Source organism: Falco cherrug, chromosome Z, assembly GCF_023634085.1.
Source record: "Falco cherrug isolate bFalChe1 chromosome Z, bFalChe1.pri, whole genome shotgun sequence".
Taxonomy (NCBI): Eukaryota; Metazoa; Chordata; class Aves; order Falconiformes; family Falconidae; genus Falco; species Falco cherrug.
The window spans coordinates 34,280,625-34,294,663 of record NC_073720.1 but is presented as its reverse complement, the minus strand read 5'-3'; the positions used below and the strand labels follow the sequence as shown (position 1 = coordinate 34,294,663).

At 38.0% G+C, this 14,039-nt stretch overlaps 1 protein-coding gene across 20 annotated transcripts in view; it reads left to right on the top strand.

Moving 5' to 3' along the window:
- Positions 1–14,039, top strand: part of MPDZ (multiple PDZ domain crumbs cell polarity complex component) — a 99,259-nt gene that overhangs the window by 63,362 nt on the left and 21,858 nt on the right. For 6 of the 20 annotated variants that reach the window (XM_027807893.2, XM_027807889.2, XM_027807887.2 and 3 more), the window contains 9 exons: positions 1,007–1,111; positions 1,908–2,003; positions 2,483–2,660; positions 4,753–4,863; positions 5,388–5,471; positions 8,118–8,219; positions 9,413–9,484; positions 12,167–12,329; positions 12,936–13,132. In XM_027807893.2, the coding sequence (XP_027663694.1) occupies positions 1,007–1,111; positions 1,908–2,003; positions 2,483–2,660; positions 4,753–4,863; positions 5,388–5,471; positions 8,118–8,219; positions 9,413–9,484; positions 12,167–12,329; positions 12,936–13,132 (1,108 nt within the window). The remainder of the gene's footprint in view (positions 1–1,006; positions 1,112–1,907; positions 2,004–2,482; positions 2,661–4,752; positions 4,864–5,387; positions 5,472–8,117; positions 8,220–9,412; positions 9,485–12,166; positions 12,330–12,935; positions 13,133–14,039) is intronic. The other 14 variants (XM_027807888.2, XM_055698989.1, XM_027807897.2 and 11 more) reach the window with 11 other exon arrangements.

The following is a 14,039-nucleotide window of genomic DNA, read 5'->3' as shown; positions in this document are numbered from 1 at the left end:
TTATTTTATTTTATCCTATCTAAGGGGGAAATGCATTCATATTTGTTTTAACTATGTGATGGATGGGAGGACAGCTAGTTTTCTGGTGTTCGTTTTCCATCAGCCTTATTTCTTGCAGACTTGGATTTGACAGCTAAGCTGCTTATGGAACAACTAAAGTTTTTTAAGAAGATAAAGCATTGTTAAAGAAGGGCCATTTAAGTAGCCCTGTTCAGGTCATGGTGTCCTTTTGCCTGTAGTGGGAAGTTTCTTAAGAAATGTTCTTCATGCCTTTAACTTTTTTTACTTCTTTTTCCCCCTCCCCAGTCTACTGGACCATTTCTGCTTCTGACATTCAAATGTGATCAGGGTGCACCAGGGCTTCAGGAGTCTGCATGTAATTTGGCTGGTGAAACAGGACTGGCTGACCATCCTGAGCTGGCTGGAAGTGCATGAAGGGGTGGAAGAAGGAGTTGAGCAGGGGATTGCTCTCTGCCTCATAGGTGGTGTGCTGTAACACATTTGTATGTCTAGACCCATGCAGTACTTTTCACCAAAAGCACATAAAAATAAAACAGGATACAAAACCACCCAGGAAAGCTGAAAACCTCCTGCAAGCCAACTTCCAGAAGCATTTTCAGCCAGCATTTAGGATGGTAATGATGCTTCACACCTTGCAGATTCTTCAGTGTTTGTCTTTGCATGAGGAATCTCTGTTTTGACTGAAGCTCAGATATCTCTGTGGCACTTCTGTCACTGTTCAGGCACCATTTACTTAAAGTGGCGTGGCCAGCCCTCAGAAAATTACGTGCTGGCCAGCTACTTAATTTGCTAGAATTGCATATTTGTTGTAAAGTCACGAAGGATTCATGTAACTCCTTATTCCCAGCATACCAGCATTGTCCATTTGAAGTCAATGACTACGTGAAGTAATTTTGGGTGGCTTCCCCATATGCATTGCTCACACCCACCAAAGGCAGGACCAGCAGTCCTCATGCTACTTTAATCATGTTCCATTTTATTGCAGTATTACATATGTGCCAGCAGAAAATTTAGACGAGTACAGGGCCAGTTTGGGACAACAGACAGAGGGAGCTGTGCCACTTGAACTTTTTCCTTCACATACTGTCAGGTGAGTCAAAAGACACTGTTTTCTCACATAGGGTTCTTGGAAGTAACTTTTCCCATACACTTTGCACAGTTAAGGAAAATAAGTTTTATTTTCAAAGAGATGAAAAATTGATTAGTTTCTTCAGACTGGCAGCCATTACGATAAAAAGCTGTTCAGAATACAAATTTTGCTTTTGCTGGCAAATCTTTCTGGTATTTTGGCAGGGCTGTTTTATAGATGCTTGATCTACGCAAAAAGGAGACTGAATATTGCCTCGTCCTAAACTTTTCTTAAATGCCATGCCATGTGATTTATGTATTGCCACAAGTACTCAGTGCCTCCAGCATGTTCTTCCCAGAGCATATACTAGAAAGAATGAATTATGCTGTCCTTTTCCTTGAGTTCCAAAAATGCATTACAGTTATAGGCCAGAATATTCAAAGTGACTAATAGTTTTTGTTTTCTTGAAATTACTCTCCAAAAGCAGTAACTATTTTTGAATGCTGCTGTTGTAATTTCTTCGATTTTGGAAACAATAAACTGTTACCTTCAGCTCTGATTTAGTTCTAGTTCCAAAACACAGAACCTTTATTCTGTGATTGTCGGTTGATAGCAACTTAATTGTGGAGACAGGTGAACAGGGAATCCCCAAGCACAGTATGTATTCTAACAGACTAATCTAAAAGAGAAGTTACTTACACGAACCCTGTGTACAAATTCTCATGCTGGCAGGGTGATCCAATACATGACATTTTGCAGTGAAAAGTAGTGATTATGTGCGTTCTTTAAAAATGAATTGCATGTTCCTGTTCATCAGCAGGGAACTCCCAGAGCTTCCAGAACGTGAAGAGGGGGAGGGAGAAGAAAGCGAACTTCAAAATGCAGCTTTCAGTAACTGGAACCAGCCCAGAAAGTAAGTGCAGATCTAGTTGCACAGTATAAAATCTCATCTGAAATTCAAAAACTTTGAAACCTGTAATATATTTTAAGAGAAATAAGAAAAGAACAGAAATGCAATATTATGCATTGCAGGAGTAATTCACTGTTGTTTTTAACTGCCATTGAGCTAAATCCCCACAATTTGGAAGTTTCTTTATTGCTTTAGTAATTTATCTTTATAGGCTGGCTTTCTGGGAGCTAATAAGAAGGGGTGAAGAGAAGGATTCAAAGTTTTGATTAGAATCCAAAATAAAGTGAAAAACTGGTAGATGCAATTACAGACTTGCTGAGCAGTTCAGCAGGTAACTCCCACCTAACAACAAAACTGTCCAAGGAGGAGTTATTTCTGGATATTTTTAAACCATTGTGCAAATCCAGTATCTTCAGTGTGCAGCACTGTCATAATCACAACAGATTTTCATTTATTCTGGTTCTTTTTTTTTGTCACAACAGGGTTGAACTCTGGAGAGAGCCTAGCAAGTCACTGGGGATCAGCATTGTTGGAGGACGAGGGATGGGGAGCCGCCTGAGTAATGGAGAAATGATGAGAGGGATCTTTATCAAGCACATCCTGGAAGACAGCCCAGCCGGCAAAAATGGAACACTGAAAACTGGAGATCGGATTGTGGAGGTACGAGCCGAGTACCTTTTGCTTGCAATACCATTAGCATCTTGGGAGCTACTTGAGATGGACATGTGGTCCTGGGCTGACAGCTGTGTAATTGCTGCAGCTGGTACCACTTGAGCCATACCAGAGTGTAGTACCATCTGCTGACGTTTGTGTGTAGACAGATTTAAGTTGAATATACAACCTGAAGTATAGATGACTATGTGAGCAGGAGTTTACAAAGCCAGCAGTTTTACCTGCCTGTTTTAAAGCCAGCATGTCTAGGAAAAAGCTTAAGTTTGGTGAAGCTAAAAGGTTTTACCTTTGCATTTTGGATAGTAACAAAAATGGCCAGTGGATAGCAAATCGTGCACATAAATGCCAGGCTTATTTCCCTTTTAAATCTTAATCAAATCACATCATTCTTGTGCATCTTGTGCAGGAATTAAGGGAGACAATTTTTTTTCCTACTAACATGATGAAAGCTAGATTTGATACAGAGGAGATCAAGAGCATTGTGCTCAGGTCTGAGCATAGGGTAGCCAGCGGTGTTGCAGGCAGTTTATGTAGATTTCTCTTCTGTTTTACCAATCCTGTGCTTATGCAGCTACTTCTGCTTTCTCACTTAAAGATATTGAAGAATGAATGTGCTAAAAGGAATATATCCTTCCTGTGATGATTATCAGTAAGTCAGGTATTACCCTGTCTCCACTGTCAGGCCATTAGGAGCTGAACTCCTTTTCACCCTTAGCTGTCTGTCCATCAGTACAAACATAAAAAGCAGGATGGTGGACATGGCAATTCATCCCGTGGATCACACTATGCTTGCTTTACGTGATAATACTTAAACTGCAGTTTACTATCTGCTACGATATCCATATAAAGGATCTTGAGGTAATGCCTTAATATAGGTGGCACTTCCTACAACAGTCTAGAAGTTTCCAGTGTATTACAAGTTGGGAGGTAGAATTTTGCTTGATGGCCCCAAAGTTAAAAAACGTTCATTATATCTGAATATGTGGATTTTTATGAATATGTAGCGGTTGTCTCTGATGATACTTGCAGGAATTGGAGTGGGTGAGTGAAATTAAGTAACCAATGTTGTGTTAATGGGACTGTTTCAGAATGGATTATTTGAGTTTCTCAAGTTGTGGCATATCTAAGCTTTTCTCTCTACTAGTGCATAGAGTATTTCAGACATGGGGAACTGGAGAGCCTTAGTGTTACTGTTCAGTTCCTCATAGGTTTAGAATCGTCTCAGATTGTGTTTGTGCTCTCTTTATTTACATTGATTGTTTAAATTTAAGGTAGAGAATTAAAAAGGTAGGGGTAAACATATAATTTTTGTGCACGAATTGCCACTAACAAATAACATTTCTGCATTAGCTTCTAGCTTTTACTATGGTCACTGTGAGAATGTTTTACTGATGCTAACTTCACCATAACATGGTTCTTACTTCAATCACAAGACAAAGTTTTGCACTTCAGTACAGACCAAGGCATGAAGAAAAGCAACAAGGCAAAAATTTGTCCGTAGCCATCCTTTGTAAATACTTTCTCCTAGAAGAAAGATTTTCAGCTCTGACATAAAAATTTAATTTCTGGGGGAAGTGCCTAGTAGTTAAATTTTTTTTTTAATAGAGGAAAAAAAAAGAATTAAAAGAAAGGGAAAAAAGTTCACTGTACTGACATAATATCCCATAATGAAAGACCTTCCAACACCTAACAAGTTTCAGTTTGTAAATCTCATGAAGAGAAAGCATTTACAAGAAGCAGCGTTTGGCAAACATTGCCACTCTTTTCAGATTACTTTATCTCTCCTATTACCCTATATCTTCTATTACGTTGTCTGTGGGAAAATGTATAGAACCTGAACCAAGAATGCTGGAAAACCTGATTTTAAAACCATGGAGAATATTTATTTGATGTCCTTTTAGTGCTCTGGGAAATCTCAAAACTGTGTGTGAGGGACTTCAGGCCAAGTCAGTAGAAACCTTTCTGCCAGTAACAGAGGTTTGGGCTTAAGCTTTTGTCAAAGTTCCCTAACCAAAACCCAGAGCAGACTCATGATTCTTGTAGCTTCTTGCAATGTTAAGATGAGGCCTTCCAATTTCAGGTGGATGGAATTGACCTCAGAGATGCCAGCCACGAACAAGCTGTGGAAGCCATACGGAAGGCAGGCAATCCTGTAGTCTTTATGGTACAGAGCATTATAAGCAGACCAAGGGTAAGCATAAAGAATATGAAAAGACATGTAATACATAGTAATAGATGAAACAATTGTTCAAGGTGGTGGTGTTTGGGAATGGGATGCTTAATCCTGAAAGTTCCATCTCAGCTATTTTAGGAATAAAGATTTGATTTAAGTATTATTTCCATTTAGAGTGAAATCGATTTGGATTTGGAATTACCTTCCAGCACGCCGTCCTCAAACTGTTTTGAAAAGCCTCAAGAAAGATAATTTGTTGGGGGGCAGAGTAGGAGTCTAACTAAACCCAACTTTTAGAGATTGACGGCATGTCTGAGAAGCGCATGCAGAAATACAACACGTGTTAAAAAATTCATTGGACATTAATGAAAGGACCTAGAAGTACACGGAAGTTTTCAGTCACTAAGCTGCATGGACATTGCAGACAAAAGCTACTGAGGTTTAATGTTAGTTGCTTGCTAGAAACTAAACTTCCTCATTGTGTAGAGTCTGTGTAAGCTCCATGTTTATTTACTAGTTGTCTCATAACTCTTGTTCCCCAGCCAGAGTCTCTTTATAGCCCTTCTTCAGCTTCTGCTCCCTGTGGGCAGAAAACTACTAATCCATTTTATCATCAGTCATCTAAGGTAAAGTTGCATGAAAAAGCTCTGTCGAATGTTGGTTATTGACACTCAAGCTACTAAAGTAAGGCTTTTGCATTTGCTGTGATGTGAATGAAATTGCCACTGCTGAATGTTTAGACCAGTTTGGGACGGGAATGTGGCCATTACTTTATCACTACTTACTTTCATTTAGAATTATTTTTATTTGTAGTTCTGTGTTCTCTTTCTTTTCCAATTATTAAGCTTGTTGGTTATTTCTTGACTGTTTATTAACAAACCCTTGTTTCTCTGTAAGCAAAACATTGCAAATGCTCATCCTGTACACAAGCATTGTGTTGTGATCTTTGTAAATGGCATTATATTTACTGTTTTCATCTTTTGAAACTTGCATCTGTACTTTATAGTAAGATCTTATAAGGAAATTTCCTGCCTTCATTCATGTACAGTCACCCAGATACCTAGCTACCTGCACACAGTAGCTGTATATAATATGGTACCACTATGTATTTAGCGAGGCAGGCAGTTTCAAGTGACATGTTGCTAGCGAGTCAGTTTTCCTGTTCTCTGCCCCGCCTCCCCCCCCCCCCCCCCCCCCCTATTTTTTTTAATTCTGGCTTCTGTGGTAGTTAAAGAGATCCTAAGTGTGCTCCAGAATAACCCAAATAATGCAAATAGGCTGTGATAAGCTAGTTGATAGTTGTGCTAGTAAGCAGTTATCCATCGAGTCTATGTTTCATGCTGATAATGCTCTGGGTATTTCTGAGTAAGAATTAATCTGTCACCATGGTTATGGTCCAAGGTAATTTGTAGGGTTACAGCATTGTGCAATATGAAATGCTAGCTAGTTTCTGATACCTTAGCATCCTGGGCTCATTAATAGAATACTGAACACAAGTTAGTGGAGCAGGGATGGGCAGAAGGTAAAATACTGTTATTTTAGGGTTTGGATTTGGGAAGAAAAAAACAGTAAAAAAAACCCCACCATTATTTTAGTATTTGCTTTTCATGTCCTAGACTCTGCAAAAAAGCATGCTAAACCTGACTGTTAAGGCAAACTCAAGTGCTCCGTATTTATCATGGTAGTCAGTCCATATTAATACTGTGTGGTTGCGTAGATTAGAATTTGAGCTGGCAGTAGTATTTCAGGTGCTGTGACATCATGACAAAACACAAAAGGACATATTTTGAATTATTGTGGCTGATCTTTTGTTTTCTCTTTTACTACGATTTCACAGTTTATATACAAAATGTGGCTGATACTTACTCTAGTTGCTTAGTTTCATCAAGATACAATCCAAAATTTTATGCAGATGACAGATGTAATGGTTAAAGTGTAATAAGGATCATTACACTGGCAAATTAGTTTTCCCAAACTTCTCTTTATAAAAGACAAAATCAAATGTGAATCTCACGTGTAAACAGAAAATCTTGTACTGTAGGGAAATTGCCTGTTAACTCTGACTGACTTGCCAGTGAAGAAACCTTGTCCATGCACAGCTCTGCGTTCTTGTTGCTGAAGATACTGTAGAACCAAGACATATGTTGTCTTACCAAATTGCATTACTTTTTGTTTTGCAAAATAGTATCTGAGAATAAATGTTTAGGGATGCTTTTTCTATTTTCAGGAGCATTTTAAAAAAAAACAAAATGCTTAAAGAAAATTCTTAAACAGCAACATATATCTGTTAAATTACTGTCGTATAAATGTATCAGTTGATGCTGCAAGCCTTTCACAGTCCTTTTCAATTACTATGCTGTTTATTTTCCAGAAGTGTTCAGCTTACAGCCCTAAGAAATTTAGGCGATTGCCAGATTGCCTAGTGTAGAAATTACTTTTAATAATACATTGAACAGTATTTCCAACAAACTATGCAAAATCAGAGCTCTTCCCTCTTTATTAAACAAGTTATGATCTCAAAATAGAATACAGTACAAAAACTGCAAAAGGAGCATGAATTACATCCTTTAATTTTGTCTAAACATGAAAACTCTTTTTGTGTTAAATAATGATAAGGATGTACCTTGTATTGTTTAAAGAGAAGACCAGAATAATTAGTTTCATTAAACTATAAATTCAGAAAATTATGGATGCATGTACACACATAAAAAATGGTCTGTAGAAGTTATGTTCAGATACAAAGTCTGTTTAGAGATGCCTAATATTACTAAACGTTCTCTTTTGTGAAAATCATAGTGATTGTGTAACCACAAAAGATAAATTATGAGAACTAATCTGTGGTTTTAAAAATAAAACTAAACCTACTGCATTATTACAAAGAACTGTGTTTATTCGAATCCAGAAATCCACAATTTTATAATTAACTGATCTGTGAGAGTATCCCTTATGCTGAGATGCTGGGACAGAATTGTACAAGTACCACAGCAAGTAAATTTTCTGTTGTTCGTGCTTCTGAGTTCTGTGCTTTATGCCCTTTGTGGGCTAGAACAGTTATGAGGATCAGTGCTTTTCCTCTACTCTCTGCTAAATATAGCTGATACAAACACAGGGCAAATACAGTTCTGCTTACCTTAACATACCTGTAGCAAAGTGCAGGAAGTGAATCTTGTTTGGTTAGAACAAACAGCTAAATAACTATGTTCTGTTTCATGAGTCACAAAGGGTTCATTTTAAAATGGTTTTGCTTAGTTTCTATTATGTTTTCCTTTTAGAACCCTTCCCTGCCTTTCCCGCAGAACAGTCTTTTCTGTAGGCCAGCTGTCTTCAGCAGCACTAACCCGTTTGCCGATTCTTCTCAGTTCAACATTAGCAAGGTTGGATAATTCCACACTACTTTTGACTCACCAAACATCATATGTGTGCTTCTTTGCCATTAGTGTCTCTGCATTTAAATTCTTTTACACCAATTTGGGTAAAATATTGTGCTGATGAGAGTGGAAATTCTGTGTAGTGGATTAAAGACACAGACACTTAGGCATAAAGAAGAAGTTTTGAAGAAGTTAAAGAAGGCCAGCTCCATTAATCATAACCACTAAATCTGTCTAATCAGGGCTACCAAAGGAGAAAGTTCTCTATTACAAAAATCAGTCCCTATGATATAAGTTACAATATCCACCTGACTGTAACTCTCTCATCAGCGTGAGGTGTTTTGCTGCTGTACATACTTAATTTTCTTTTTATGTGATTAGAACTTTCCAGCTTTGATACATCTTTTTTTCATTTTGCATGGAAAAAAAAGCCCAACATTGGCAGCTTTTGTTTTATGATACTGAAAATGTTTTCCCTCTTGTTTCATGGAAATTTTTTTAATGCAACATGAACAGGATGGTGACATCTTTGGAAATACAAAAAAAGTTAGGTTCTTTTTTTTGTGGTTAGTGCTTACTGCATGTTATTAATATTGGGAACAGAGTTAACCTCTAACGCAATAATAAATAAAGACTTAATTCTTATGTGCATGCATTTCTGATTTAATAAAATTATTTCTAGGTGGTTTTACATCTTGAGAGTGATTGTGCCCTTTGTCTGTTTTTCCATGTTGTCAAATATATCGAATGTACAATGAACATCTATGATGTGATATACATGTGTGTTTTTGAAATCACTTTGTGTCTGTTACAGTTCTGAGGAAAGGTACTAGAAGTATATATGATGGCTTGTGTTTTCTGTATTTTCAAAAGTATTTCTGAAAAAGCATTGCACATCTTTGTAGAAAAAACCTAAAATTTTTGCAGTTTCTGCATAATTCCTTTTTTAACATTGAGATAAAAATAGCCTTTTGTCATCTCTCTGCTTCTGCTGAACTAAGGTTCATGTACAGTAAGAAACTGCTGAATCAGTGTCCTTAGTAACCCTTTAAATACTTTTGTCCATTTCTAAATGGAGTAAACAAAAGTTGCTGCAGTTAGCAAAATGAATCTGTAATTGAAAATGAGTTACTCATTAATAATGCTCTGTATTGCCAAAGGTGCTGTAACATGTGGATTGCTGTTTTGTGTTACTGTAGGAGGTATCGAATCCAATTAGGGTTACCTTCCGTTGTTCCCCAACTAACCCTTTTGCTCCCACACCATTCAAGGTTTGTCGTGATTCCAGTGAGTGGGTCTTACTGTATGTGTGCTGTATGTTTGTACATGGCTTGTGATACGTTAAGGAGTACTGCTTCTTCTTCCACGTGTGCCTTCTCCAAATTTGCTGCCTTTTTTAGTATTTGCTTGGCTGTGTTCAGAGACACCCTGGTAGCCAGATGGGTTCATGCACTGTCTGATGCTTTGCATTTTAAATGAAATACTGTGCCGTGGCACACTGGAAGTATTTCATGAGTTAAAGCATTTTAGGTTTTTTGTGTGTGGCCCGATTCAGGGAGCAAAAGTCTTATGTGTGTGTAAACTGTGGGGGTCAGCTTCTGCTGCTGGCAGTGCATGCATGACAGGCCAAGTTCTGGAGGCAGGATATGGTCCCCTCTGGCCAGATGGCATTGTAGCACCCTTTTTACCCTTCTCGCAAAGGATCCTTGCTTTTACTTTCAAGATTTCCTTAAACATCAACCATGTTCAACTTTATGTAGGTGTGCACAGAGATACAGAAGGAAGCATTTTTTTGTCAATCAGATTATGGTGGCTGCAGTTCTAAGTGCTAATCTGTCCAGATGTAGTGATATACAGATCTTCTTGAGGTCCTTGACAGCATTTTTTTGTTCTTTTTTTTTTTGGCCATGTTTTTAAGTTTGTGCTGTTACTGGATGCTGTTATTTACCAAGAGTATCACTGAAGTGATATGTTAATTTTGGTTTTAAAACACAGTGACTGCTGTAAGATCTGCTGATCTGGTCTGCTCTCACACTGTATTTCCTCATTTATTCAGTGTGTTACGTAGCTTTCTAGCTAAAACTCTAAGAAGCACTCTGAAAAATCAAGTGTTTCTAGAACTTCTCTCCCCTTTAGCCCTCTTTGAGGTAGATGTCTGTCACTGACTTTCTCCGTGGTGGATACATGAATTTTTAATCACAAAAAATCATTTTGAATGTTACTAAGTAGTGTTTCCACCCTGATCTTGATTGTGATGGGTAACAGTGTCTTTGCTAGAATTTTGCTGCTTCAGTTGAGGTTTATGTCTGCCCTGTAACTATTGGCATGTGTTAGAGTATAATTTGCATAAATTTTAAATAATTCCTACATGAGGGTTAGTGATGCAAGGTATCATCTCAGCAGGATGGTATTGTCTTAGATTTTAAGCACAGGTCAATATGACCGATACAAGATAGAAAAAATATGGTATTTATATGGATTTTTTATAAAAATTATTAGCTTGGGTGCCATATTAAAACTTCCCATGCTTTTGACATTTAATGACTTCTTAGTTAAGCTCCTAGAACAAGTTCCTGAAGGAAAGGAAGATCTTGTTCAAGCAGAAGCAGAATGAGGGAGCTGAAGTAGGGCATTTGCATTTTCTTTTAATCTTTGGTGTATACAAAGAATGAAGGTAACTCATAGCCTGAGGGATAGGACCTTCCTTAAACCTCAGTATGACTAAACTGGTAATATCCCAGTATTTTCAACACCTTCGATTTAAAGCAGATTGAAGTCTTCCCAGTTGTATATTGTTACCCATTTCACTGTTGCCTCTTATAAAGAAGTTGTCTCAGTGTTATTGGCCCCCAGAGACACTATCTGAGATACTGTGTTCAAACTTCTGCTAATGGCAGTAATGAAACCTGAAATGGTGAGAACAGGGCTGTGAAGCTAGGGCAACACCTGAAAATCTTGGTGTTGGAAAAATACTTGGTGTTCATCTAAAGTTGTTGTTGTTTACATCAACAGCTGATCTGCCAAGTATCAAATTCTCTTGGGCATGCATAAGCTTCAGAATGACGATTCTCAGATACAAATTTCTTGCCTACATGTTTACTATGGGCAAGCCAAAATGACAGAAACTACATACACTTAGCCAAAACCCTGATCAGAACCTGTATTTCTTAGGGAAGCTCTTGAATGGAGGCTTGCCAGATTGTGGATTTGGGTGTTTAACCATTATATTGCAGTAGTCATGTGTTTATACTTTTAAATTTTTGCGACTATGAATAGACCACATACATCAAGAAGAAAAGTATTTGTCTCCTTGGTGATTTAATCTGCATCCTCCTTTATTTGATCTCCCCTGTGCAATGTATAGGAAACCAGTAAATGGGACTGAAAAAGTCCAGTTACTGTGGATTTCTTCAGTTACTATGTTTCATTTTGTTTTTAAATTGTCTTTTCAGTTAATACACCAGTTATTTTCTTTTTTATCTGGAGGCATTTTTGAAAGGACAAAGTTCTTTGTTTCTTTTCCTTTTCCTCCTCTTCGGCTTCCAAACCATATGATATGAAAAAATTGTATATGCAGTAGCTTTTAAAAATAAAATAAAGCGGAAGTCTTTTACAAATAAGGCATTTAAAAAAATTCACTTGAGTTTTCATAAGAAACTTTTACTGAAATGTAAAGTGGCACATAAAACTTTACTGAATTGGGCTTTTATTGTGAGTTCTGTTTGCTTCCAAATACGTTTTGGAGTGATGTTACCTCTTACCTTGCCTGGTGTTTGTTTCTATCTTTGATCTCTTACAGCCTTTCTGTGCTGTGTTATTAATTTAGAATTCCAGCTGCTTGGTATTTAAACTTCAAAGCCATAGTCATTGCTCTTTCAACATTTTTGTATACTAGTTTGCCCTGCACAGAGTCTGAATCTGCTTAGCCACTGCATTTTTCTTATTCTCCACAGGCATTTGGTCCATCCGATCCAGAGCCAGAAAAGACTTCACTTTGTAACTTGCCTCTGCCTCCTCCGTCAGCATTTTCAGGAATGAGCTGTGATGTTGCACAGTCATCTTCGAGCAGAGTCTCAGAGGATGTGGAGAAAGAGGATGAGTTCGGTTACAGCTGGAGTAAGTTTATCCTTTGCGATAATGTTTTAAATATTCAGTGTTGAAATAGCACCCTAGAAATGGGGAGGTCCAGTTTAAACTACTTCGTTCTCATGCGCTTTGATGTTTAGGTGTTAAGTGTTGCTGTCAGCTTTCAGTTGTGCTTGGTCAGATGCACATGGAGAAATATAAAACTAATTTATTCTTCTTAGTTGTTCATTGCACTCCAATCTCTGTTTTCCTCCATGGTCCAAATTCACTGTTTCATGCGTAGGACTGCTTGAAGAATTTCACTGTACTCTAAGTAACTGATGGCAGTGACTGATGTGATACCTTCTGTTACCTGAAGGTGTTACTGGAGGGAAGATTATTGTTTTTATGTATGAAAGGTCTTTTTTTAAGAGAAGTTTTAGTGTTTTCAAAAGTTAGAAGGGAAACGAGGAAATAGGAATATTGTTATAAAACATCTAAGACTTAGCTTAAAGTGAGGTGCACGCTGTAAATTTTTTCATCCCTTTGGGATTCTTCTGTCAGATACTGCCCACAGGACACTGATCTTGACTCTGAGTGATATATGAAACTTTCTAATGTAAATCCAACCTCTGCTGCCTACACTTTTACATTTAGAAAAGATCATGCAGCGCTATGGAAATCTGCCAGGGGAGCTACACATGATTGAGCTGGAAAAAGGAAGGACAGGTCTGGGACTTAGTCTTGCTGGTAACAAAGACCGGTCCAGGATGAGTGTCTTTATAGTGGGAATTGATCCAAATGGAGCAGCTGGAAAAGATGGCAGGTTACAGATTGCAGATGAGTTACTAGAGGTGAGTTTTTGCAATTTATACTGAAACTCAAATACACTGACTTGAAATGCACTAAAGTATTACATTCTTGCAGCAATGTAGATGTTCTTCAGTGGACCTTGAAATACCCAAGTTATCCAACTTGACATCACTCTGCTACCAGATTTTCATTCTGGTGTATGCCAAATATTTGCAGCTGTGTGTGGCTTTTTTTCCTCGTTACAGTAGTACTAAGTAAAGGTGCGTGTGTATTTAGAAAGGATAAAATTGGAGATGACAGCAGTTGCTGGGTTATGGAGATGTATGGAAGGGCAGTGCATTGCAGACCATGGGAAATCAAATGAAGTCCTTTAGTCCGTGCGTCTGTGGGGTGCTCCAGGCTTTCTGTTTACTTCTTCTCTGCCTACTGGAAATGTGGTAATATCATTATATGTTTACGTTATGTAACATATAAAATGGAAATTAAATTGGGGAAACAGGAACAGATCTGGTTGTATTATGGACTTTTATCTCATGACACATTCAGACTGTTTTCTGTTGGCTTTGTGAGGGGACTCAGCCACTGAATGTGCAGCTAACATTCTCAGTGTTGATATGATTATAAGGTATATTTTTATATTACCACAGTTCAGTTGATGATAGTTGCAGATGCATTCTCTGCTATAGCTTTTCCCATTCTTTCCAATAGCGGTCGGTAACGTTACCCCACAGAAATGCCTTGTGTAACTACAAAACTGTATGTGGAGGTGTTTGAGAAAGTGCTAGGGAGATGGTACAGGGGGGGAATGGTGAGACTGAACAAAGCTTGGGGACCACACTGAAAGAGTAAATGATGTAGATTGGCAGCTGCAGACTAGGAGAGAAACGAAGGGATTTGTAGCACTGTGGACCTAGTCTCATGGTGGGACCTGTTATTTGCAGAGTCCAG